Raw genomic sequence first — 27,253 nt, 5'->3', positions numbered from 1 at the left:
TTTATTGACTAGCTCAGAGAAATGTTGCCTAGCAGCAATTTGGCCCAGATACAAATGGTTTAGAAAGAGCCTGCCATTGTTTCAGTTGCCACTTTAGATCAACTCTCTGTCCCTTATCCTTTTGCTGATGGGTATTTGGTTATCCTATTATTTTGCGATTGCTCAAAGCATCAGTAAAGATGCAAGTTAAGCAGAAGATTGTGCATCCAATGTTTTTTGACTTGCCAAGTGTCTACAATGTACAGGGGCAATTTTTAAAATGGATCTTTGGATACTTAATGCATATCATAACCTTGCTCAGCGCAGTGAACTCCCTCAGTGATGTACTGCCAGGTTCTGTTGGTACTTACAAACTGTGGACAGAACAAATGCACACAGCTCCCCTTCATTACTGATTTGCTCCTGGCCCTGTTAAATCACGCTCCTAGCATTGTACTCAGCAGCAGAGCTGAATCTTTTGTTAGAGGGTCTAAGAGAAAGAGATCAAGATTATGGGTTTCATCACCTCTTGTACTGGCTGAAAGCCAAGGAGCAGAAAGACTCCAAGGGCTATGATTACAAACAAGCCAGCTGCAGGAAACCATTGCAGCACCCCCATGCCAGACATACAAAAGCAGAAAAACTCTTCTGCCTACAAGCTGGACTCATCCAAGGGGAAAACATGGCTTCTAGGTGGGTTTTTATTTGGGTCTTCTAGGCCTTGTCTAGGTTTCAGACCAACTGTCTGCACTTATTTTAGATTAATTGATACTGGCCATAGGTCAGCTGCAAGCATACATGCATCCAACACTATTTCAACTGATTGTGCTTAAAGCTGGGATGTAAGGGTGTGGTGCAATCTCTAGGGCCACTCTTCCAGTCCCACTAACTCACAGGTGAGCCTGCAGCAAAGAAACCAAACAGAAACCACATAGCCCTTATTCACTGGAAGTGGCTAGTCAGTCCAATTGACAGAAGGGTTAAATGCTAGGATACATAAATCCAAAGCTCTCCTAAAAACATACATCCTTACACGTATGTTTGTCTTTGAATCACCCAGTCAGAAGCTAACACATGGATGAACACAGCTAGATATTATTCCTTTTTCTTGTGTATCAGTGCATTACCATTCTAATTTGTTCTCTATATTCCTTGTCTTATCCTATCAACTTCAAAGTTACCTAGGCAGCTACTGAATAGTGGGTATTTATACTCAATTTTTAACTACTTAAGATTCTGTCACCTCCCAGTTCTCCTAGGGCAGTAGTTCTCAACCTTTTTTGTATCAGGACTCATTTGTAAACACCAATGGCCAGTCCTAACCCAGTGCCCCTCACTTCCACCCCACTGCCCCCAGCCTCCCAGTGTATGGGACAGATGGTGTGTGTGGGGCAGGGGGGCCCCAAACAGCCTCTTGCAGGCTGGAACTCTGCCAGCCTGAAAGGGAAAAACCCTGGTTTCCCAAGTTTTTCTTCTTTAAAGGAAAATCTATTTACAGCAAAAGCTTTGTTATCGGGCACCCATGGGGAATGGGGGGTGCCAGATAACAAAATATGCTGGTTAACCGAGAGGCCCAAACAGGGCCTCCTTTGCCTGTTTGGGCTGCCGCTTCTCCCACTGCATCCAGGGTGTCACCGCCTCCCCCATGAGCCCCGAGGGATAGGGAGGTGGGACCCGTGCAGCCTGCTATGCCCCCGGCCATGGGGGCTCGACGAAACCAGAAGTGTCATGGTGGGTACTTCCAGTTTCACTTTTACCTTACCAGCTGGCATGCTGGTTAATAGAGCATGTCAGCTTGCAAGATGCCAGGTAAGGAAGCTTTTACTGTATAAAGTTTGTTGATCCATTTTTAAATTTTGTTTGTGACCCCCCTTTCATATATTCTTGCAACCCACTTTTGGGTCACGACCCACAGGTTGAGAAACACTGTCCTAGGATGTTCACCAGGTTCCTGTTACATTCTCAGGGAGGGCCTGACCCTCAGGCTTTCCTATCATCCTTAAAAGCCAAAAGCATAGCTGAAATGATGCTGGCTGTGCTTCTACGCTTGTAGCTTGAAGCTAGTCAGCTGAGTGGTAACTTTGTAGTGCAACCAAGTAGTGCTCTGGTTTCTTTTCCTTCTCCAGGGACCTCTTTTACACCAAACACTGATTTACACTAGAGGGTTGGGCTTCTGGCATCTACAGCTCCTCCCCGCCACAAAGCCACATCTAGCTAGGTAGGGAGAGCTGAACTTGACATTCATGGGTTGCTTCCATCCTGGAGGTAGGAAGGATGCTGTGCCTTGCATACAGAAGGAGGGGTGATCAAGGAGGAGCATCTCAGACTGGCTGTAAACAATCTAAAACCTTTTCCAAGAGAATCTCCTCCAAGCTTGAGGTTTGGTGGGAGAAGAACTGTGAGGAGGGATGATAAAAAGAGCCAAGGGCAGGTTGAGGGGGAGCAAGTATAAGATGAACAAAGGTTTCTCCATCTCAAAATTCTACCCCTCCCTAGTAGGAACCTACACGTGCTTCCTGCAGCAAATGCTGGATTTGACTGACATGTCTTAATTTATTGCTCAGATGAAAACAATCCTTGTACTGAAAAATTCCCAACCACATTGGGGCCAGCTGCTGGGGCAAGCAGCATGGCAGGCTGCCCTGGAGAGAGGAACCTGACTGACCACAGTTCTGAACTGTCTGAAAACGACAGAGACAAGTATCCACCCTCTGTGCAATTCTGCAGAAGCGCTCAGCTGTGAACAATAAATAATACAGGAGCATGATTTGCTGGGAGGGAGGCAATATAATGACTAATAAAATACCATCTTTGTGATGGTGACATCTGAACGTGGGTAGGCATAACTGACACATGCAGGAGGTATGTTCAAGTGAAGCCAACTTCAAGCAGCTGGTGAAGACAATCAGTATCTAACAACACAGGGTAGGCTCTGAGGAGCAGCCACTGGGATTTGAACAGCTAGTTAGCACCGTTCCCACTCCAAATGATGACACTCGCTTCTGTGTCAAGGAATCAGTGCCAGTGACACTGTTCTCAGATGCACACGTGACCATCTCCCTACCTGATTCTAATAGTCACATGCTGCTCCCTTGCAAGTGCAGGAAAGAAAACTAAATCATCTCCTTTCAACAAGAAACTTCCTGGAGAAGCCCCACAGAACTTATCTTAGAACTCTCCATCCCAGCCCCTCGTTCTGAATTAATGTAATCGAAGAACTACGCACGTTCCACATTACACCCACCTAGCAGCAGAACAAGGTAATTTTGTACCTTCTATATATTCCATGGAAACCAACACTGCTACACATTTCACCACCTGCATCATGCATTGTATGGGCCTCATCTACCTAGAGACTTTTGTGCTTCAGTGTCGTTTTACCAGATCACAGGTTAGTCTGTATGTTGAATCTATGCTAGAGATTTGGGTAATTGAAGCTGCGTTGGTGTAAATGGTCCCCAGGCATCAGTGAACACCGTATCCCACTTGTCTGTCACCTTTATCATGAGCTCCCAGGGACTGAGACCTGCTTGTTTTATTTGCAAAGGACCAAGCATGCCACTGACGACTACTGCTGAGGAGTGGGATTTCTGACAAGTCATTTCTGAAATAGCCCAAGATTGTTTGTAGTGAATACACAGATCATTTTGAAGCACGGGGTTTTACACATTTTCAACTGATAGCTTAATTTCACTTTTGGACACATGGTTTTTAATCTAACAGAGAGCTTAAAACATTGAGCACAGTATGTACAACAGCAGGGGTCCCGATTGCTCATTGCCCGATTCACATATTCATAAAAAATCTTCTTCTTGCAGGTTACAGCATTACCTGTTCCTTACTGCCCAGGCCATACACAGTTGTGCTATGGACTCTCCTTCTGCTCACGCCTCTTTAAAGTCTCTGTGGGGGAAGGAGTGACAGCACTTGTCAGCTGGGGAAGTAACATTTGGGAACTGATGTATTTTTGGTGCCAGTAAGTGACACTTAGCAGGTGGATGCAAAGTGAGCCAACTGCACATGACCAGCCATGCACCACAGAGCCAGTGATCTGGGGACTGCAGTCATGGACCTGTAGCACCAGAAGAGAGGGCAGTGCTGAGGGTAGGGAAGGTAGGGACAGACAAACAGTTATACTGGCTTAGTGTGTGCGGGGAACGTACTGCTCGTAAGCAGGCATCAGCTGATGTGCAGTAATGGTTTGTCTGTCTGCTCCCAACCCACAGTAAGTGAATATGAACCACAGTGATTTGCTCCTGAATCAAACAGGTGGTAAACTGCCAGTTGAGCTATAGTAATTTCTCCACCTTTTTGAGCAGTATAACTGTTTCATCAGTTCATGCCCCTCAGACAAGGACCAATGTGTTCATCATTACCACAGCTTGTTAAATAACATTCAGAAGACCTGGGAAGAGCCAGTCTACTCTACCTTCAAGTCTACTCTTACCAGGTGGCAACTCCTAGTGGCAGGGCCCATTAGAGAAAACACCGGGAAAAACAAGAATTGTTGTTGCTGTTTAATGTTTAACTACCTGAAGGCTCGTTCCAAAGAGGATGGAGCTGGATGGTTCTCGGTGGTGACAGATGACAGAACAAGGAGCAACAGTCTCAAGTTGCAGCAAGGGAGGTTTAGGTTGGAAATTAGGAAAAACTCGCTCGCTAGGAGGGTGGTGAAGCACTGAAACAGGTTACCTAAAGAGGTGGTGAAATCTTCATCCTTTGAGGTTTTTAAGCCCCGGACTGACAAAGCCCTGGCTGGGACAATCTAGTTGGGGCTGGTCTTGCTTTGAGCAGGGAGATGGACTAGATGACCCCCTGACATCCCTTCCAATCCTCATTTTTTATGATTCTATGTTTATATCCAAACATATCTGTACTAGAAGGCCTAAATCTTATTTTACCTGTAAGGCAACTAAGGGGACTGAGGTGCCTGAGTGGAATTTTATTACACCCTGCTGAGTCCCTAAGAAATCACTGTGTCAGCCTCTGAAATGTGCCTTCATTTTAGCCTTGCAACTATAATGCAAAAGCAGCAGTGATGAAGACCACCCAACTTCTGCATTTAATGATATTCCATGGTCCTTAAGCAGGGGAAGTGGATGACACTTAGGCAACATAGAGATGAAACAGGATTTGGGCCCAACTAACTATTCATCCCACCACTAGTTCAGACCAGCCTAGGTCCCTGAGCACCTCATTTATAGCATAAGGATGAATCTCTTACCAGTGTCCAAATCTGGACCACTAAGGCTCTCGTGTCCCTAGGTCTATGCTTCAAGATCACCTGCAGGATTCCAGCTGGGCAGACAATAGCCTGGCTCCAGAGGGAGCCAAACCATAGCAAGTACACAACCACAGTGCAGAATCTCTATACTCAATCCCCGAGGGGATGTGGGCAGGAGGTTCTCTTAAAAGCCTTGAAAAAGTGGCCTGGTGGACCTGGCAGCTCTTTCCTCATCTGAGCCACCCTGGTGGCAAAGATCATTAGGCATGACTTTGCTGGTGGCTCTTGAAGGGAGTTTTCCTAAGCCATACGGAACTTCCCCTTACATGCCATCTTATCTTCAGAACTAGCCCAATCTTAGCAGCCTGATCACACTGCCTTAAGCTTTTATTTGATTGATTTAACTTAAGCTTTCATTTAATTGTTGTATTTTTTTTAAAAGGTGGATGCTAATCCATTTCTGGCAGCAGCATTAGCTTAAACCTACTACTATGACTGGCTTTATATAATATACATGTTTATTTCATGCTTATGCTTTTAATTTCTGTAAAATTAAAAGCTACCTAGTTCCTATAGGAAAAAATAGTTTGTCAATGAAATACTTGTTCTTTAATTCTATTTCCCTGTATGAAAATATTCTCAAGTCCCCCACTGTTTGCACTCTACCCGCTGCTTGCTGCAGCTGCCCAGAGCCAGGACTGGCTACAAACAGCTGCGCCGGGCTCATCACCTCTGTGCCAGGAGCGGGGAAGAGACCAGGGCTGCGTTGCCTCAGGTCCCACCCCCACCGCCCGCTCCGAGGCGCGCCTGCACGTGCCGGTGCGGAGCTGATGCCGGAGCCCGGCACAGCTGTTTGGAGCTTCCCGGCTGCAGCCGCCCTGGCTCTGGGGAGCTGCTGCCAGCTGGGATCCCGGGCTGCTCCCAGCAGGCAGCTCGGATGCTGCAAGCCCTGCTGGCAGCAGCGACACGGAGCCAAGGCTGGCCGCAGCGTCCCAAGCAAAATGGTCTCACGTGCCACGCTCAGCACGCGTGCCAGGGGTTGCCGACCCCTGCTCTATAGGAACTACACACCAGAATTAACTCTAAGGGAAAAAACAAGAAAGAAAAAGGACAGAAATACAAACACCAGCAGAAGCATATTTTTCACAGAACAGTCACTTCCCTCTCTGACCTCACAATCCTCGTGCTCAAAGGCAATTTGCAAAACACCCGAGGAAGAGGGGCCTGGGAACATAAATTCATAACCCTATTGGATAATAGAAAAATCTGGTCCGAATACAGTGTTTTTATGGCTAATTACAACCTAACAAATACTGCTACTAATCTCTCTGCACTTCACAGGTAATAACTACCCTCTCCATTCTTCAGTGGTCTCACTCTGCCACAAACTAGACTGTCTATTCTACTGCACTTTTGTCTTCTAAGAACTCCTGATAAAACCTCTTCACTCCTAGTTCACAGCCCTCCCTTCTATCCCTCCAAGCACATTGCTTGCATTTATACAGTCTTCTCTCTACTGTTTAGCTCAGCCTACATCTCCCTCTTTCTTAGACCTGAGAAAGGGTACTTGATGCCCAAGCCTTGTTTAACAGCTCCCTAATTATACAGTTGATCCAACAAAAGACATCACAAAATATCTTTGCCTCCTGTTCAGTTCTACTGGTCTTTTGTGTTACTGTGACTGATCAGTTCAGTTCATAATAGCTACAACATCTGGGGCAACTATTGAGAGGCCAAAGATAGACTATGAGGCAGTAAATAAGTATTGAACAAAATGGTTTAAATAAAAATTATAAGCATCCAAAGGGCCCATCAGATTAATGTATGCCTCTGAGTTTAATATAGTTATTGAACTTGGTCATTTATAAATGGAACAAGCCTGTATGCTATTTGAGGCAGGTAGCAGCTTCTTGCTGCTTATATCCCAGTTATCTTGATAGGGCTCTGGGTCCATGGTAATACATACAAATAACCGCAAAGAGAACTGTAAATTTAGAATTCTAATCAGGTGATTTCAATTACCAACCACAAAAGCAGTGCTGAGCCAAATCAAATTAAAGCAATCAATAGAAAGTACCTATATTGGACAAATTAATGAGTTTTTGTAAAGCAATAAGCAACTAAGCAAAATAAACTGTGTGTGCTTCTCTTCTCCCTGCTCACCCCTTCCCTCCCCCAAATCTTTTCTTACTTCAGTCAGTTTGCCACTTGAAACATAGCACCCAACCAGCAACTGTAACTTCCATCAGCTTCTATAAATGCCACTTCCTTTGCCATTATGATCCCGATCTTTAAATCCACCAGCGAGTCAGTCTGGACACTGGTGCATTAGTGACAGCTTTTCAATCCACAGACTACAAAGCCACCTGCACTCATCTGGTCAATGCAGCCCAGAAAGTTCAAAGCAGAGCACATGGGCTTATAAAGCACTCTCACCTGCAGGGACCAAGCTGTGGAACAAAACTCTGCTGAAGATTATTCTAATCTAGAATCGATCGGCTTCCCCTCTCTGGCAAAGCCTTTCTTCCAAGATTGACGTGATAGCAATGTCAGTAGTACATCAGCATTTATTCTCATTAATCCAGTCTCCTTTAACTGGGGATGGGATGAGATGAGAAAGAATAGTCTCCAAGAAGTTCACTATACATTTTCCACGTTGATCAATTTTTACCAGACGGACACAGAATTACTACCGTGATGAACTTCTAAAAATGAAGACAGACTGATACAGAAACAAAAGGTCATTTACATGTGCAGTTGTTAAATAATTGGAAAAAAACCCTATCAGAGTCTAATAATCCAATGCCCTCACCCTTTGTAAAGTAATTTCCACCTGGGTGAGTAATAAGATGCTACCCAATTAAAGTGTCATTTACATGTGTACTGCACAGTTTTTAAAAACTACGCCAGAAGCAAGGCAATAGAGAATCTGACCTATTATCTCAAAGCAGCTTTGCAGCACAAATGCGGCATGTTTCAGGTAGAAACAGATCAGAACTCATGAAAACAGGGCTGATGTGGCATTGCTTGTGAACTCAAAACACCCACTGATTCAAAACACAATGCTAGGGCAAGAAAGGCTGCCAGCATTAGATTCTCTCTGGTGAACACATCACAGACTGTAGCAGAAACAAACTTTGATTTTTCTGAGTGCCTTTTTAGCATCCCAAACCTGCTGCAAAGCAGTCAGCAACCTGGGCACTGGCAGTAACATCTTAGTAGCTAGGAGTAACTGCCAGCGTTTACAATTTTTATAAACAGCACATATGAAAATGTGGAACTAAATCTGTTTTTCCAAGAGCAGCGCTAGGATCTTCCAGTTGGGCATCTACCTACTAAGAACTCGACAGAGCACTTATTTGTCTTGTAGTTCAAGCTGCCATCAGACTGCAACGATTCTAAGTGGATGGTCTGACTTCAAATACCAATTAACTTCCCCCTCCATTACCCTCCTCTTGGCTTTACTGCTTTGAAATGAAATAGATCAATTAGATCTTTCTTATTTCATTATTGTTTATAATCCAGTGATTTAGCAGTGTGGGAAATATGACAAAATAAATAATATCAAAGTTTAGGTTTAATCTTGTTGATTAGATTTATATGCCACCCTATCCAAAGAAGCTGGTCACATTATTAAAAAAAAGATTGCTTTTTTCTTTATCTTCAACTACTTGTAGACTGAGATAATTTAATTATATGCATCTTTTTTGATATTCATGTGATTTTTTTACCTAAAGTTTTAGAGATGCCAAATTACAACTCTTAAAAAAATTGCTTACAATAGTATACTTTACCTGAGAGCTGTAAAAAAAAGGAAAGAAAGCAGCAACTTTCCTGAAGTCACCTGAAGAGCTAGTTGCAAAGCTGGGGATAGAATATAGATCTGAAAAGAAAGAGTTTCATATCTACACTATTATCACAGTTAATTCACTATCACTCAATAATTTATATCATTTTATTTGGTACAAATTAAAATTCTATTTTTATTGATAAGTCCAAACATAAAACATGATAACATTTAAAAAAAAACCCAACAAAAATACACTTGTTCCTTGCTGCACTCGAAAGGACAAAGGGCAGATTTCCCTCAGCAAAGACAAATTGCAGTGGTCTACCTCCTCTGCCTTAATCTGTACGTGAGAGAACCATTTTTAATGGACTATAACTTATTCCCACAAAGACTTAAATCACCATGTGTGTAATAGCTGTTATTTTTCTTAAAGGTGCATCCTGAGAGGTGCAGAACTTAATAACTCCCAGTCAGCAGTTATGACCATTATGGGTCGCAGAATCAGGCCCCTAAACAATACCGTAGAAGTGGTCATGTTGATGTAGTCCTGCTGGAATGCAAAACATATGGTTATGTCTTCCTCCAAAATACGTTTTGCTTTAAAGTTAGCAATGCTTAAAAAAGCCACAATACTATTAAAAAATAAATCAAAACCCAAACTCAAGAGATTTCTAATAAAGATAAATCTAATACAAGTTTATTCTATAAATATTTTTGTCAAAAACAAACACTTATAGAAACTTCCAAGAAATATTTTCCTTTTTAAAAATGAAGCTAGGGAAATTACAAAGTATCTGGTGTTTTAATATAGCACTGAAGCTGTGCTCAGTTCTATCTGTGTAACTGCAGTGCTCCCCTGGTGAGGTTCCAACTCCCCTGCAGCCTGCTTGTTGCTTTATGAACAGTTCTGTTAATCACTCTTATCTTCTCCTTGATAGTGTCTGTATTCTGGCTTCAGCTCCCATGTGTTTTTGTGGGTCCCCTTAACATTGTAGATGCCTATTTCTCTTAAAATTTCTTTCAAGTATATCTGAAAGGAAAACAAAATTCAAATTACAAAGACAGGTAACTGCTATAGATCTCATGTCAAACATGACACACATGGTCTGCCTTTAAATTTAAATGGCTAATAAAATGACAATAAGGTCACGTGATAGCTACTAATAATACTTCTTCATACGGTTTAATGAAACTAAAATCTGATACTCTGTCCCAGGAGTTGGTAACCTTTCATCACCGTGAGCCACTGCTTGCAACCCAGCCACGGTTGTACCCTTGTATCTACTTGGTGATCAGCAAATGCCACAAAAGGAACTGAAAAAGAAGTATGCACTAGGACCCTGGCGATACTGTCTCTGTCACAGCAGAGAAAATAAACTGAATGTAGCAAGCAACAGGACCTGGGGACACCTCCTCTGCTGTGGCTGGAGTGTGCTGCCGATTCCTCCATCTGCCAGGGCCAGATCCAGTCTCTTCAAGAGCTAGATCTGGCCCACAGGTGTTGGCTGATGACCCCTGCTATATGCGATTAAGTGTGCAATAATTACTCTGCTTAAATGGATGCATAAGAAGTTTCAAAGCCTTAGACTACAAAACCCCTTACAGCAAGAGTCACGTTAATAATCAAACACAAACACACATCCCTGGCAACTAAAGGAACAAGTCAGTTCCAAATCTAAAAATTCCTAAATTGGCCCGATCATTTACCTTAGAAGTACACCACCACTAGTGACCTCAGAGTCAGATGGTAGGGTAGCAGGTGTTTGAGCATCAGATCCCATTAACAGCACCCCATTTGATGATCCCCTATTTATATAACTTCAAGATCTACCTGTAAGTTTAACTCATTTCATCTGTACCACATTATTTTTTGTTTAGAATGACATTTTAAAAATTCAGAATCTCATGCAATATCAACTCAAATACTTTACCAAAGTCCTAGTATAATATGGCCAGTTACTTTTATCAACAAAACCTGTAGCTTTACTTAAAAAGAGAGAAGTTTTGGTTGCAAAACCTATTTTTCATAAATAACATACTAATGGTATTAATTTTGAACATGACCCTGAAGCCTTTCCTTTAATTTGTCTGAAACTGATTCTTGCTCACTTATCTATATTTACTTAGATTATCCTATTTGCCTTTTATTTTCCTTCCCCGCTCAGTCTAAGAGAACTTACTTAACCAAAACAGAAATAGTAAGGATCTCTATCAAGGCCTTGGAAAGCTCCTTGGTCAATTATGTTGAAATCTTGGGTAAAAGTCACGTTACCTGCATATCTGAAAGGATTAACGTTACAAGTAATTTTATACCTGCCTCTATTATCAGGAGAGATGGAATAAAAATAATTTAATTAACATGGAGGTCAGTATATGATCTTAATTCCTTTTAAGTAACAAGCACAGCCTTTTCTGGATCATCACTTGTAGTTTTACAACACCGTTAGGTAACATTCTGCTACCATTCCAAGAATTTATTTAATTTCACATATCTATCTATCTATCTAGGATACTAGTTCATAATAATCAAACTTTGGCTCTATAAAAAATATTAAATATTGATATTATTGCAGAGGCCAGTATACTCTTATCAGGATTGTGGCCATATTACACTGACAACATACAAATAGAAGCTGGCATGAATCATGGAATCATATGGTTAGAAGTAACCTCAAAGTTCACTGGATTTCTGGTAAAACCCACCAATGCAGGAATAAGACCCCCAGGGTGGACATTAATTTCAAACCCAGAACTTTAGCCTCAGGAGGACAGAAAAACTACCAATGACCCATCACCAGGGATCCTGGTTTTCTCTGATAAAAAAAAACAAACCCCAATTTTTGGATATAAAAAAGGAACCCCAAATCCACATTTTCCCATGATTAAAATGAAACACAGCTATATCTGCATATCTACATATCTAGATATAGATATCAGTGGTGTTTCACTTTAATCATGGAAAAATGTGGATTTTAGGTTCCTTTTTTTAAAGCCTTCAATCTGGTATCCCATGATCAACGCTTGGCGAAACTGGCTAATTGTGGCCTTGGGTCCACCACAATCCACTGGCTGGGAAATTGGCTCTGTGGTCGGCCCCAGAGGGTGGTGGTTGATGAAAGTCAATCGTCATGGTGCCCTGTGACCAGTGGGGTGTCCCAGGGCTCTGTCCTTGGGCCTATATTCTTCAACATCTTCATTAATGATGTGGACATTGGAGTCAGAAGCGGACTGGCCAAATTCGCCGATGACACCAAACTCTGGGGCAAAGCATCCACACCTGAAGACAGGAGGGCGATCCAGGCTGACCTGGACAGGCTCATGAAATGGGCAGACAAGAACCTAATGGTGTTTAACACTGAAAAATGCAAGGTTCTCCACCTTGGGAGGAAAAACCTGCAGCATCCTTATAGGCTCGGCAGTGCTACGCTGGCTAGCACTACGGAAGAAAGAGACTTGGGGGTCATCATTGACCACAAGATGAACATGAGCCTTCAATGCGATGCTGCAGCTAGTAAAGCGAGCAAAATGTTGGCTTCCATCCATACATGCTTCTCAAGTAAATCCCGGGACGTCATTCTCTCCTTGTACTTGGCCTTGGTGAGGCCGCACTGGAATACTGCGTCCACAATTCAAGAAGGATGTGGAGAAGCTTGAGAGAGTCCAGAGAAGAGCCATGCGCATGATCAGAGATCAGGAAAACAGACCTTATGACAACAGGCTGAGAGCTATGGGGCTCTTTAGCTTGGAAAAGCTGAACGCAGATTTCCTCTTTTAGCAGAGAAACCCACAGATTTCCCCTTTTTGCAAAGAGCTCTGCAGGCTGGCTGTGTTTCAGCCTGCAACCAGGGCTGGGGAGGCTGTGGGAGGAAGTAAGGGGTACCAGCAGGGCCAGGGGGAGCTGTGGGGGCCTTTAATTTTAATCACAGATTTTTGGGTTCTTATCAGAGAATCTGCATTTTTTTTTATCAGAGAATCTGCATTTTTTTTCCATCACTGAAAACCAGGATCCCTGGTCATAAGTGGGGGAAGGGGGACATTAATTAGCACTTGGTTCCTTTGTGGAGGGTATCTAGAGCAGCGTTATTCAACCTGTGGCTCACAAGAGTATATGAAAGGGTCATGAACAAACTTTAAAAACAGATTCTCCTTTAAAGGAGGAAAATGTGGGAAACTGTGGGTTTTCCCTCGCAGGCTAGCAGAGTTCCAGCCTGCAAGGGGCTGCTTGGGGCCTGCCCATTCCCCATATACCCCCACCCCCTTCCCCACACACTGGGGAGCTGTGGTCTGGAGGCGGGAGGCAGTGGGTCAGGAGTGAGGGCACTGCCAGGTCCAGGGGTCTGTTTTCTACTTAAACTATTTATTGGGTTGGGACTGGCCATCAATAGTTTACAAATGGGTCCTGGTACAAAAAAGGTTGAGAACATACTGAGCAGTGCTGAGCTATGGAGTCACCATGGCTTGAAATGCTATTGACTCTGCTCATTTTACAGCCAAATGAACTACATGGTAAATTATAAGCCTTTTGGCTTTGGAGTAATATCATGCATAATTTGTGCTATACATAAGTAGGTCCAAAAGTGCTGCTTAAAAAAGTGTGTATGAAGTACCCATCTAAAACCTGCAACAGTTTCAAAAAAAGGTAAACTGCATCAATTCTGGAGAAATTAAGTCTATAGGTAACTTAGTCATTTACCCAAGTGACTGATTACTACAGGCATGTTTATTTCAAACTCTGTGTTTTCAATTTTTCCTTTCACTTCCATGTCCTCAAGGACAGCAGGGTCTGAAAAGTAACAAGGGTGGTGAGAAGGAAGGGGCTGCAGGGAAAAGAAGTTGGGGATGCAGAGGGCTAAGGGGACACCTGACCCCCAGATTTGTTTTCTCCGCTGTAGTAGTAGGAAGGGGACAAGTTAAAGGCAAACTTCTGATAATTAGATTATATACCTGGAAAATCATAACGAATGTATACATTTTACATATATAGAATCTAATTATTGGGGGGAAGGTCATCTTATATTAGGGTTCTTATATTTGAGCAAACATAGTATTTCTGAAAGGCCAGCTGCAAAGATAAAAATACTAGCATAGGGGCTTCTTATAGATCTGAATAGGGATAACAAAGTTCATTTCTTTCTAAAACAGCTGTTGTTTTTTTGATATTAGACAAGATTAAAGATTCAGGTAGTGTTTACATTGGATTACTATAGCAACAAAGGACTGCAGTTTGGGACTATTTACATTAGATGTACACCCTAATATAGCTTATATATTGGGCACAAGGTGGATGAACTTGATTTGTTGGAATTTTTACAGCGTGTATATCTGCAGTGATACCAAAAAAACACATCAGCATAATCCCACAAAGCAGACAGCTGTGGATGAGACAGCCTACTCTTTCATCCTTGCGTAGTACATCCTCTACCCAGGTTTTACTTTGAGTAGTGAGGGAGTAGAATGTGTCAGATAAATAACACAGACACCAAGATTTTAAATAAGCAAAGTGCTTTCTACCACCAGCATATAAAAAAGTAGTTCTAATTAGTTTTACATAGCATAACTGTTCTTAAAAAAAAATCATCCCTAAACAATTTAAGCATACTTTAAAGATATTTAAGAAATCATTTATCTTCCTCAGTAAGGAATATATAAATAAACCTGAATTAACAATTGGCCACGCAGGCAAACAAGTTATTTTTCATAATCCTCTTCTAGTACTGCAGTTAAAATGGAATGTGACAAATGGCAGATAGAACAATACTCATTTTGTACTGCAGAGATGTCTCTTTAGTGGCCACATACAGCCATTATGTTTCTACTGGGAGAATTGCTGCTCTCTCAGTAGAAACTCTGAAAGTATACAAGCATTTCCTTGATTTCTCTTGGGGAAAACACGTCCCCTCTTTGAGAAAGATTTTTCCAGATTTCAGCGTGGAAAATCCCACTCCCCACCAATGACAGACACTCCCTTGTAAGAATGAACACTTGTATACTCCCCTCCTGGTCTGGTCGGGGATGCGATAGGCAGAGAGAGGAAGGCAGGAGGGCAGCTGCTCCCACTCCTTGCCTCTTTCCCAAACTGGGGACTTCCACTATTGCCCACACCTTTCCCAGAGGGGAGGGGTGGTTGTAGATTGAATACCTGTATGCTCCCTCTCTCTCCAAGATTTCTAGTTGTGGAAATTTCTCAGAAATAAATGAAGGCCTGTTCATAGCCAGTGAGACTTTTAAACGCATATGGCATTAGCCCCAGCAGGTGGCAGCAATAGATTAGAGTCTCTAAAAAGCCACATTATTTAATCTAACATCCCCATGCAATATTGCATATCAGATAGACTTTGGAGCTCTTTGAGTTAGCATGCAAATATAATTCTAGGATGTGCAACAATATCTGCATATAATTTTTGCTAAAAGCAGTACTGATACTGCACTGTGTATTTTCAAAAATATGCCCATGCTGAGGACACATTAACAGGAACTCTGTGAAAGTACACTAATGCAAATGCACATAGGAATAAACCTTTGTTTTCAACCCTTGTGCATACATGCATGAACAACTTTCCACTTTAAAGTGGCTCAAGAGTGGTGCTTCTTCCGTGAACTTAATAAGCTCCATCTTGAAATCATTTAGATTCCTTGCCTCCACTAACGGGGAGCCTATACATATGCAGCAAGGCTGCTCCAATGTGCTGTAATTACAGTGCGTTGGAGAAGACTTGATTCATCATTGAGACTTGATTAATCATTCAATGAACTTTAGTGGTATGAGCTGCTGCCATTTTTCAGCATGGGGACGTTGATATATGTAACACTCTGGGCGCTTTAATTAGAGCAGCTCTGAGAGCTACTCAAATTAAAGTGCCTCCCCTTCCTCCCTTCCCCCTAACTCCCAGAGCACATTATTAAACACCCCTTATTCGGACAGCAGCTCCAGATCATCACTCCTCCGATGGCTAGAAACTTTGTCCTGTTTCTTAGTCTAAGTTTAATTCTGACTAATTTATATCCACCCAATCTTGTATCAGTACTTTCCTTTAACTTAAATAGCTATCCCTGGCATTTACTCCAGCTCCTGCAATGATTTTAGAAAAAATAATCATATTCCCTCTCAATTTTAGCCAAGCAAAGCAAAATGAGCCAAGCTCTTTCATTCTGCTCTTACATGACAGACTCTTTATTCTATCGGCCTATCTCTGAACCTGTTACAGTTTAGTCATCTTTTCTGTAAAAAAGTGAGTAGAACTCTACACAATATTCTAAGTGAGGTCTCACCAGTGCACCATGTTTTATTTAAATCAAAAGAAACTCTAAATGGAGTAGGGATGCAATACTACCTAAAATGATTTATAAAATCCCAACCTTCCCACTACCTGTAACCTAAATCAAACCTATTTTTAAAATGTTATTTAATTATACTTCAAAATCCACATTGAAACAACTTTAAAGACAACATTCAAAATGTAAGTGGACTAAATGGGAAGTATTCTCTCTATCACAGGAAGGTAGCAGCTTCTGTGAAGTAAGGAAAGAACCACCCACTCCCAAGATAATGCAATTTCCACTGGTGTTTAAAATTGCATTTTCAAAGGGTTTTAAAAGGACATATCTAAGCAACATCTCTTACTTGCATACTACATGCATCCTTTCTCCAGAAAATAGCCTTCCAAATTTGGGGTAAATGCCTTAAAGCATGAAAGCAGATTTTTTGCCTAGACCAGAAACAGCCTTCATTCCTTTTCCACCAAAAGTTTAACATCAATTCCCCTGCAGCAGCTATGGTATTTTAATTCAGGCAGCTGAGTGAGTCAATTTACTTAATGGCTCATTGCTTTTCATTGCACAGAGTGGTTCTTCTTTTTGCTGGTTTTGATGTTCTGTTAATCAAGCTAACCCTTTTCCCTGCAATTTTGTCTGCTGGGTAGTCCTGGTCTCCTTCTTCCTATTTCATAGTCCTGCAAACTGTTTTTAATTATTTTCAAAATGATAGATCTATTAATGGAACCCAGTCTTCAGCAGCAGCTACAATTTCAGCTTTTGACTGAGCAGGAAAGGGAGAGTGAATTAATTGAAAATTAGCTTCTGGCTCTGCTCTATACAGCCATGGCTCTGGAAGAATATTTTTTCTTCATTCTGCCTTCCCCAAAACAAGGTGCATATGGTATGTGGGGAAAGTATAGCAATAGGGCTGTAGGCGATATGAAGGTGGAAAGGAATGCACAAGTTCTTTATTTTAATTTATTTCCAGGTTTCAGCAGGTTGTGCATGTTAATTTCCCTATTTTTCTAAGCAGCATTGGAGGACCACCTCATGCTATGGACTGATGTAACTTTTGGCTCAACCCTTTGTTGGAAAAGTTCTGATCAGCACAACCACCAAGTACTTATACTGCTGAAGTAATTATCATTAGCAATTATCCTAGCAAAAGTATAGAGGATAAGCAAGGACCTAGAGGACTGGGAAAGGGAAAACAAAATAATCCTCTTAAAAAAAAAAAAAAGAGAGAAAAAAAAGGAGGACCTAGGGAATTCTAGGCAGTCAGCCTGTCTTTGATACTGGAAAGATACAAAAATAAGCAATTAATCAATTTATAATAAGCATTTAGCTGACAAGGTGATAAGAAATAAACAGACAGATATGTCAAGAACAAACCACATCAAACCAATCTAATTGCTTTCTTTGACAGAGTAACTAGCCTAGTGAATATAAAGGAAGTAGCGATACGTCTTAAATTTAGGAAGGCTTCTCAAATAGCCCTCCCCGTGACATTCTAAAAAGCAAGGTAAACACGGCCTACATTAAATTACCGTAAATTGGGTACACAACTGGCTGAAAAGCTATACCTAAAAGAATAGTTGTTAGTAGTTTGCTGTCAAACTAGGATAACATATCAAGGGGGAAGGGTGGCCCTGCAATGGCTTGGTCTGGGAGCTAACACTATTCAAGACTTTCAATAACATCTTGGACAATGGAAGAAAGAATGTATTTATAACATTTGTGGATGGCAGCAAGCTGGGAAAGGCTGCAAGCACTTTGAAGGATGGGATTACAATTCAAAATGATCTTGGTAAATTGGAGACAAAGTGTGAAATCAGTAAAATAGGATTCAATAAAGACAAGTCCAAACACAAAGTATTCATGGAAAACCACAAATACAAAATGGGGAACGGGCTAGGCAGTCACCTATCTGAAAAAGATAGGGGATTTAACACAGATCACAAAGTAAATACAAATCAATAATTTGTTGTTATTGCAAAAAGGGCAAATATATTCTGGAAGGTATTAAGAGAGAGACATGGGAGGTAATTATTCTGCTCTTCTTGGTGAGGCTTTAGTTGGAGTGGTGTGGCCAGTTTTCAGTGGCATACTTTAAGAAGAAAGATGTTAAAAACTGAAGAGAATTCAGATGACAGCAATAATGATAAGAGCTACAGGAAGCATGTCCTATGACAAAAGGTTGGAAGAACTGAAATTGTTTAGTTTAGAAAAGAGGATAGACTATAATATAGCAACAGTCCTCAAGTACATAAAAGATTTGTATAGACAACGATCATTTATTCATTTTTTTCACCAAGGTTAAAACTAGAAGTGACTGGTTTAATTTTCAGAAAGAGAGATTTAGGTTAGAGATCAGGTCAAAATTTCTAAATGTAAGGATCTCACACTCTTTTGTGAGACTGTGGTATCTCTATCACTGGAGGTCTTGAAGTAAATATCTGTCATTGATAGGCCGCAAATCCTTCCTCAGAACAGAAGGGTGAATTGGACAATCTCTTGTGGTCCCCCTTCCAGCTCTAGATTTTTATGATTTTGCCTAAGATATTACTGTTCCTTCTGAGACCAAGACCTCCCACATTATCTACATTCCATTGCAACAATTACATTATTAGGTTAGACAAGAGCTTGTACATGCTGCATGCAAATAAGCACAGAAAATACACTAATCTGCACCAAGAACTTCCATATCCTATTATCAGCACAAGTCGCAATTTTGTTGGTTTGTTCGGGGCTTTTTTTCTCTTTCTAGTCTGGAGCAGTTGTGTGTGATCAGAGATTCAAGACAACTTCTATGAGTGTTTATTCTTTTTGAAGAGAATGCTTTGAAACTGTTGAAGCTAAAATTAAACATAAGCCTCCATAGACAGATACTGAACTATTAGAAAGGGTGACAATGAACTCACTGGCACTTTCAGCAAATATAAACTATTCATTTTAAAACTGCTTGAGCTGAAGGAAAGTTTTAACTAGGTAGCAGGCAAATGGCGGATGAACATTTTACGCCCACGTAGTCAACTTCATCATCTGTCAAAAAGTCCTTCTTGTCTCTGTACTAGGGATGTGAAAGGTTAAACAATTAATTGTTTAACCGATAAACACAGTAATAACCAGTTAGTTTACCTGTTATTCTTTAGCTTGGGGCTGGCACAGTCGGGCAGAGAAGGGAAGCCAGGTGGTGCCCCAGGAAGAAAGGCAGGAGGGAGGGAGGAGCCAGGAGGAGAGGGACAAGGGGGACTAGTACCCATAGGCTAAGAGGAAAACTGCCAGCAGCCTAATGCTTTGTCAATTAAGCAATTCACAGGTGCTTCCTCCCTCCCATCACAGGGCTTCAGTAGGCTGTGTTGCGTAGCTGGACTTGTCCCCTCCACAAAGGGCCCCAAGAACTGGGAGCAGCTCCCAGCAGCAGCTGCATCGGAGCTGCTGTGCTATCGGTTAATCGTTTAACCAATATAATTAGAGAAGGTTAAACAAATATTTTTTAAAACAATATTTACATCCCTAGTCTGTACCACTTCATTGATGCTAAAACACTGCATTCTTAGAATCTAGTTAGAATTAACAGAGGCTCCCAGTCTCTTTTGATAAAAAGGATAATAGATTTTTTTCTGCCTGCATATGAGCACTTGTGATTAAAGTAAAAATGTTCAAGTAATCTGCTACTGTATTTAAAGTTTTTATTTTGTTTTTACCAAAAGAGATATTAGAGTCTCAATAAGGATTTTTAAAATAATGTGGAATGTTAATATGGCATTAGACTAAGAGGGATTTTTAGGAAGCCAGAATGTGAGTCAACATCTGAGCTATGAAAATGAGTTTCCAAAACTTGTTAAGAATATAAACATGCTTAAGAGAACAGTCAGATTAAGCCTAAATGTTAGCCTTCGCTATTATCCATTTCATACAAAATACTGTTCAAATTAGACACGCTAATGATATACTTTCATGAATATTTTATTGCTTAAATTTTGACCTCAGTTATTGAGTCTGGAATTATCTCAGGGACTTGTACTTGGCATTTGTCAGGGTAAACTAGACTAGATTTGCTTACTGTTATTATTAGGGACCTACTTAATATTGCAGCGAGATAAAGGGCTTTTTTGGCCCACTTGTGGCATGCAGGGCTGATTTAATGGGCTTTTTGTAGTGGCCCTATCCCTGGCTGCTGATTGGTGAAGGGGCTCCGGCAGCCCTGCCCCTCACCACTGATTGACAGAGGGTGTTTTCAATCAGTCTATGTCACTACCAGGGATCCTGGTTTTCTCTGATTAAAAAAATCCCCGATTTTTGGATAAAAAGTAACCTAAAATACACATTTTTCTGTGATTAAAATGAAACACCACTAGTGTACACACACACACACGCACACCAATTGCCCATCAGGAATGATGGGGGGGAGAGCGTGAGGACATGGAGCCCCAGAAGCCGGGTGCCATGGTAGCAGGGGAATGGGAGGAGTGGGAGTGGGGGAGGAGTAGGACCTGGACCAAGGTGGGGGAGGAGGCCCGAGTTGCGGGAGAAACCAGCCCACTGCGGCAGGGAAACCAGCCCACTCCTCCCACACCTCCTCTCCTCCCCCTTGTCAGCTCCAAGCCTGCTCCTCTTGTTCCTCCACCGCCGGGTCGGCCCAGGCCCACTAGTTCCCCCCACTGCCATGGCGGGCCGGCTTCTCCCCCAGCTCAGGCTCGGTCCTCCTCCATCCCCCCGCGTGGGGCCCGGGCCCACTCCTCCCCTTGCCCACCGCTGCAGCACGCCCACTATTCCCCCAACCTGTATTGGGCCCACTCCTCCCCCCACCACTGCATTGTCCCGCATTGGGCCCTGCAGGCAGCGATGACAGAAGGGGGGAGGGGCGGGCTGAGATCAGAGCTGGTGGCCTCGTCCCCCCCTGCGGTGTCCTGACCCTGCTCCCCCCCTGCGCCACCACTGCCATCACCTGCAAGGAGTAAGGGGGTGGGGGGGCAAGGACAGCTGTGGTGGCCTTGTCCCCCTTTCCATCCCGTGTCCTCACCATCGTGGCAGCGCTCCACCGTGATTGGCTCTTTGTCAACCAATCAGAGTGCAAATAAAGTGTTACAGACAGACAGACAGACGTAGGCTTTTATAATATTAGAATACACACACACACGTATATATAGTGTATATATACACAAACAAGTGTATAGATTAGATCTAGATATATATCTAGATCTATATATACTAGTGATGTTTCATTTTAAATCACAGAAAAATGCAGATTTTGGGGTTCCTTTTTTATCTGAAAATTGGGGATTTTAAAAAATCAGATAAAACCAGGATCCTTGGTCAGCGCTACTATTTTTTTTTGCTTGATTTTGTGGGAAATCACAACCAATGCCAGATTTCCTACTGATTGTGGTAATCACAGAAAATGCTGTTTTTCAGTTTCCGCAAAATCCATGAAACCATGATTGAGGTAGGTCCCTAATTATTGTGTCATATGTATGCATTTATATACTTTTAATGAAAATACAAAAAGGCTTCTACCAATATAAAATGGATCTGTATTCAGAAGAGATTGCCTTGTGGTTACAGAGCTTTAGAAGAAACATGAAAGAAACTTCAGAAGCAACTTACCAATTTATTCTTCAACAGTATCAGGAGGATGCTATTTAAAATCTAAAATGAAAATACTAGCATTTATATGCTATTTGATTAACTAGGATTTTGATTCTTCTAAGCCAAGTGCATTTTAAAAATTAACACCCAGGAAGGTAGGAATCAATAGATTAATTGTAATGCAGCAGAAAGGAGAAACAACAGCCGCAAAACATTTCAGTCAATACTGAAAATAACCACAGCATTTAGAAACCTAGTGGAATAATTACATACCAAGAAAATCTTAGAAGCTATTTTAGAAAAATCAAGCAGTGAACACTTAGGCAGAGATTAATTAACAGCCAACCTCTTTACAGCAATGGGACAGCCTGCCCACACAACCTGTTGGTATTTATTTATTTATTTATTTTTTAGAGTGTCCAGCTGCTCTGGCAACAATGGAGCAACAGTGTGCATTAGGAACAGATACTATATTTTTGGGGAAAAAAACTGTGCGTTACACCAGAGATTAAATTCTACAGGCACTGGGAAAATTGGCACACCAGAACAAAATTGGCTAAAAGGCCAGAAACAAAGGATAGCTGCTAATGGAATGGTTTCCATTTAGAAAATGCATACTGGAGAAGAATTTAAAGGAAACTCAGTTGGGAACTTCATATTATAATAGCTATATCTATCTATCTATCTATCTATCTATATGTGAGAGGCAATGTGTTGAGAGAATATTTTTAAGTTATCGCTAACTTGGAAATCGGGTGAACAAAGAGAAAAGCGTCAAACTACAGGCTTTAATCAGCTGTGTACCTTAATACTGGCTTGTAAGGAAAATCGCAAGCATATCAACAAGGAAATATGATAAGCATTAACAACAAATTTAAAAACGAAGAGATAACTACCCCATTATTCTGAATAACGCCTGCAGAATAAACTGGTAAAGAAAGGATTTGACAGGAAAGCTGAGATAAATGTATAGAAACAGCCCAAATGGAAGAGGAAAATGTGGTGCTGAGTTGAAAGACAAATACATTTAAGGAGATTTTTACCATTACTGTAACAGTTGAAAGCAATGATTATAGTTCTGAGACTATGGAAAGTTATCACACACCACACGTGTAGATGCACCTTCCTATGAACTGAATACCATTCCTTTCAGGGGGATAAAATGCAAGTGACAAAAAATATTTCATTTGGTACTGAGCCAAAATTGTACTAGATACTTTGCAAACACAGAAGATAACAGTTCCTGCACCAGGAAGAGAAAATATAAAATGAGAGGGAGCAAAAGATGGAAAAAAGGGTACAACATACAAATAACATCACCAGGGTGATAGGTAACAGCTTACTGGTAACATCTTCATTTTTTTCCTTTTTTTTTTTTTTTTTTTTTTTTTTTTTTTTTTTTTTTTTAAGCGAACAGCATACGATTCCCAGCCCATTCCCTCCCCACATCTCAGCCTTCATCTGCCTCCTACACCAATTCTCAGTTTCAGTGTCCTTACACTTTTGCCTGCCACACAGATGAACAGTTTACTCATAAGATAATGTAATAAAGACAGTGAATGCTTTTGTTAAAAAAATTCTTCTGAGGCACTGCAAAAGAAGTGCTTTTTCAGAAGCCTAGGTAGTAAAATGAGCATGACTTGTGGGGACCTGCTCAGGAAGGACCTTCAATGATTTAACAAGTGAAAGCTTTTAAATTACTGTTTATTCACTGACTTATCTCCACCTCTGACAAATGTGAAGCAATCAAAACTGGTTGGAGTTCACTGGAAGATATAAAGCAGAATGGGGCTGTCATCTAGCTGTGAAAGGGAGAAGAGGAGACTGATGGCAGCAGAGTGTACTGTGGACTATATAATCAGCAGGGATCCTGGTTGTCTCTGATTTTAAAAAAATCTCCAATTTTTGGTTAGAAAAAAGTAACCCCAAATCCACATTTTTCCATGATTTAAATGAAACACCACATTTTTTATTTTTATATATATATATAATTTTTTGTAAATTATATATATATTATATGTAATTATATATATAAAATGTGGTGTTTCATTTAAATCATGGAAAAATGTGGATTTGGGGTTACTTTGAACCAAAAATTAGGATTTTTTTTTTAAGTCAGAGAAAATTAGCATCCCTGATAATCAGACATGTAAGAAACCTGGGGCTACCTGAGTGTTATCCCTCAATAAGAGATCTAACTCCACCCCTCCAAACTATTTTCATGTGTGCACTTTACAGGTTTTATTTGTACTCTCAAATGTGCTGCTACACAACTGAGGATATGAGCAGTCAGATCCCAAAATATCTCATTTGAAAAGTTTCTAATTTTAAAGCAATCTTCAATGATTTTTCTGGGTGGGGGGACAGGGTGGTTAAGATTTCTGACTCTTGATGTGGGACATGGTGAGAACATATATTACATGTATTAGGATCTGACACTTACATATATTATGATATCTATACTCTTTGTAGATAAAGAATAACTCCACTGACTGCACCTTGATGTAGCTTGGTGGTCTCAAGGCCAGTAATGTTGAGTGGGTTGAGCACAAAGCTAGCTATCTAGCTTCATAAAAACCTACTGGTTACAGAAACAGGACTTCGCTACCGGTCCAGTAAAGAAAGGGGTGTGTGTCAACTTGCATGCATTTAATAAAAACATGCAGAAGGTATGTTTTGAAGCTTATATACAGTAAATAAAAATATATTTGCCATATATAATTGAACACGCGCGCACATGCAATATGGTAATTCTGGAAGAAGTATCTGTTAAAAGAGCTATTTTGGTGGGGTACATACCACAGGCTGTTTGGTTATATCCACCAAATCTTTAATGTTGTAATACTGGTGCTTTTCAAATGCTGAAAAAAGCATATCCAACACTTGCTGTTTGTCAGCTCGAGCTCTTTTTCCATCTTCTTTCTTCTTCCTTTCATACTCAATCTATTAATTAAAAAAATAATTTTAACGAGATGCACATTCAAAAAAATTCTGAGCACTTTTAAGCACAGAACGTTAAGATTTAAAAAAAACCCAAACAAACCTCTAAGTAAACACCAGAAAGTAATACAGTGCTTTTCTTTCTTGAGCAATCAAACCCTTTTAAAATGATCATTAACTAATTACTTTCCCTTTAACACTCCTCAACAGATTCACTTTATTGTCGTTACTTAATGCATTCTGGAGATTTATGTTATAATTATTCTGAAAGCCTTTAATCTTTATATTTGAGAAATCTTAAACATAGGAAACTGAACCACGCAATGCAGCAGGTTACCCAATATCATTTGATTTGCTAAGACCTACAGTAGAACAGCTGGACTCCACAGAGTGAGAGAAAACTGGACAGATTTTTATTTTAGTTTATATAATAGTATCCTGAAACATTTGTATCCAGTACACTCTGCTGAAAGTCTAACTGTCAAAAAACTAGGACCTCTTGCTAATATTGAAGAGTTATTAGGGCTTTCCAACACCTTATAATCCTCTTAGACCATACTGTGGCTTCAGTTTCGTTCTAGCTAGCACCACTGTCATAGTCTCCCACAGAATTTATTTTAGAAGACAGCAAGCATGATAAAATTAGGCATAGTCCTCCAATAAGACTCAGGGTTGTTCAAATCAGGTATAAAAGAACCAAATACAGATCCTTTAATTTTTAAACTGCAGGACAAAATAGGGACCTATTAATACAATAGACATTTGTTACACAGGAAAAACACATACAAGGCCAAAAAGTTTGTCATAAATGTATTCCTTTAACCAGTGTCATGAGCATCACAAGGGCTCAAAATTCCCAACACTGAACATTTAACGAACAACCTTCTCACCTGTGCCTGACAGACCCCAGAAGGAAACTGACTATTGTTTGCAGGTTGCAAATGTTTCAGAAGAAAATCTTGCAACCAAGTCCAGATTACACAGCACCATCTGCATTGCTTAGCTGATACGTAATCATCTTTATACTACTTGTCCTCATGCTTCATGGGAAAGGTTGGTCTTTTGTTGAATGAAGTCTATGATGAAAGAATGCAGGAAAGTGCATGATACCGTCTTCTGTTTTTGCTACTAGTATCATGAGCAACACACGCTACTCACTGTCTGATTTAAAGCTCTTTCACATTACTTTGGAGTGACTGGACAGCAAAGCAAAGTCAAAAGAGTGTTAAGAATGTGTTAAGAATGATCAGACCTTTAATTGTCTGAGCGACTAAGCACTGCTGCACACTTCGGAGGTCAGATCCCATCCAGAGGACATAGGAGCTTTGGGTGTTTATTTACTAGAACTATGTCTAATTTGTATTTCTTTAAAAAGGGCATTTTTGATCTAGAATTTGAGATATTAGAGGAAAAGATCATTGTTCCATAAGAGCAATATTGAAAATAAGTAAACAATGAAGCCAAAGCATTTTAGAAATAGGAGACACTGATCTGATCTGAATGTTCCTTTACAGGAGAAGCATCTAACTTATCTGAGGCTCTGGGCTGGATCTGGGCATGCCAGGTCCAGACTCCTTACAAGCCAGGTTCAGCCCAGGGCATGGGGGCAGCTGCTGTGACCACCATAGCAGTGTCAGTCAAGGATCTGTGGGAAGGAGTCTGGGTGTGCAGTGATGGTCCAGAGGTGGCAGCAAGCTTGCTGTTAACAGCCACAGCCAGACATGCCAAAGGGCCCCCCAACTTGCAGCAGCTCTATAGTGGCATGGATAAGATGCTGTGGCCTGTATGTCTGACATCTCTGGTTTACACAGATTTTATTTCCATTTTGACAGGCAACTGATCCATATTCACTCAGTTGGCTTGGTGGCCCTTGTTGCTTCAGAGCACCAATTACTAACTCTATCCCATATCTTCTGCATTCTGACGGGGATAAAGACCTACCATACATTTCCTTTATCTCTACCTACAAAGTGAAAAGGAGGCATTTAAAAAATACATATATATTCTTTATTAACCAAATTCTCTCCTCAATTAGACCAGTGCATGTCTGAAATAATAAAACTGGCTCCAGTAGGATTATCCCAGATTTGTTTGAGTTAGGACTTTGCCACTATGTACCTAGTAGGAGTGCACTGATAAAAATTTTCTTGGCCAATACCAATAGACTATTATTCACCAGGTATATCGGCCGATACCGATCCGATAGCCAATTCACAGGAGCACAGTTCTGGGTGGTAGCATCAGGTGGTGAAGGGGGGGGGGGGGGGGGGGGGGGGGGGGGAGAGAAAATCCATGCCCCCATGGTAAGGAAGGGAAGGGAGTGGGGCAGGGGCTGGGGGCACTGCCCAGCATGGGTGGTGAATGGGACCCTGGGGCCACGGCAGGGAGTGGGACGGAGCCACAGGCAGCTTGTCCAGGGGATCAGAGTCCGGGCGCTTAAAATGGCAGTGAGAGCAACTGAACTAAAGCGCATC

At 41.2% G+C, this 27,253-nt stretch overlaps 1 protein-coding gene across 1 annotated transcript in view; it reads right to left on the bottom strand.

Annotated features, from left to right (window-relative positions):
- Nucleotides 1–9,161: 9,161 nt before the first annotated feature.
- The window catches only part of GTF2F2 (general transcription factor IIF subunit 2), a 148,397-nt gene continuing 130,305 nt past the window's right edge, over nt 9,162–27,253 (bottom strand). Inside the window, exons 8-9 of the mRNA XM_014527919.2 lie at nt 24,639–24,782; nt 9,162–10,023 (exon numbers count right to left, since the gene is read on the bottom strand). Of these exons, the coding sequence (XP_014383405.1) occupies nt 9,904–10,023; nt 24,639–24,782 (264 nt within the window). The 3' untranslated portion in view covers nt 9,162–9,903. The remainder of the gene's footprint in view (nt 10,024–24,638; nt 24,783–27,253) is intronic.

This window comes from Alligator sinensis, unplaced genomic scaffold (genome assembly GCF_000455745.1).
Source record: "Alligator sinensis unplaced genomic scaffold, ASM45574v1 scaffold59_1, whole genome shotgun sequence".
Taxonomy (NCBI): domain Eukaryota; kingdom Metazoa; phylum Chordata; order Crocodylia; family Alligatoridae; genus Alligator; species Alligator sinensis.
The sequence above is the reverse complement of the archived record's forward strand: the minus strand, read 5'-3'. Positions and strand labels throughout refer to the sequence as shown.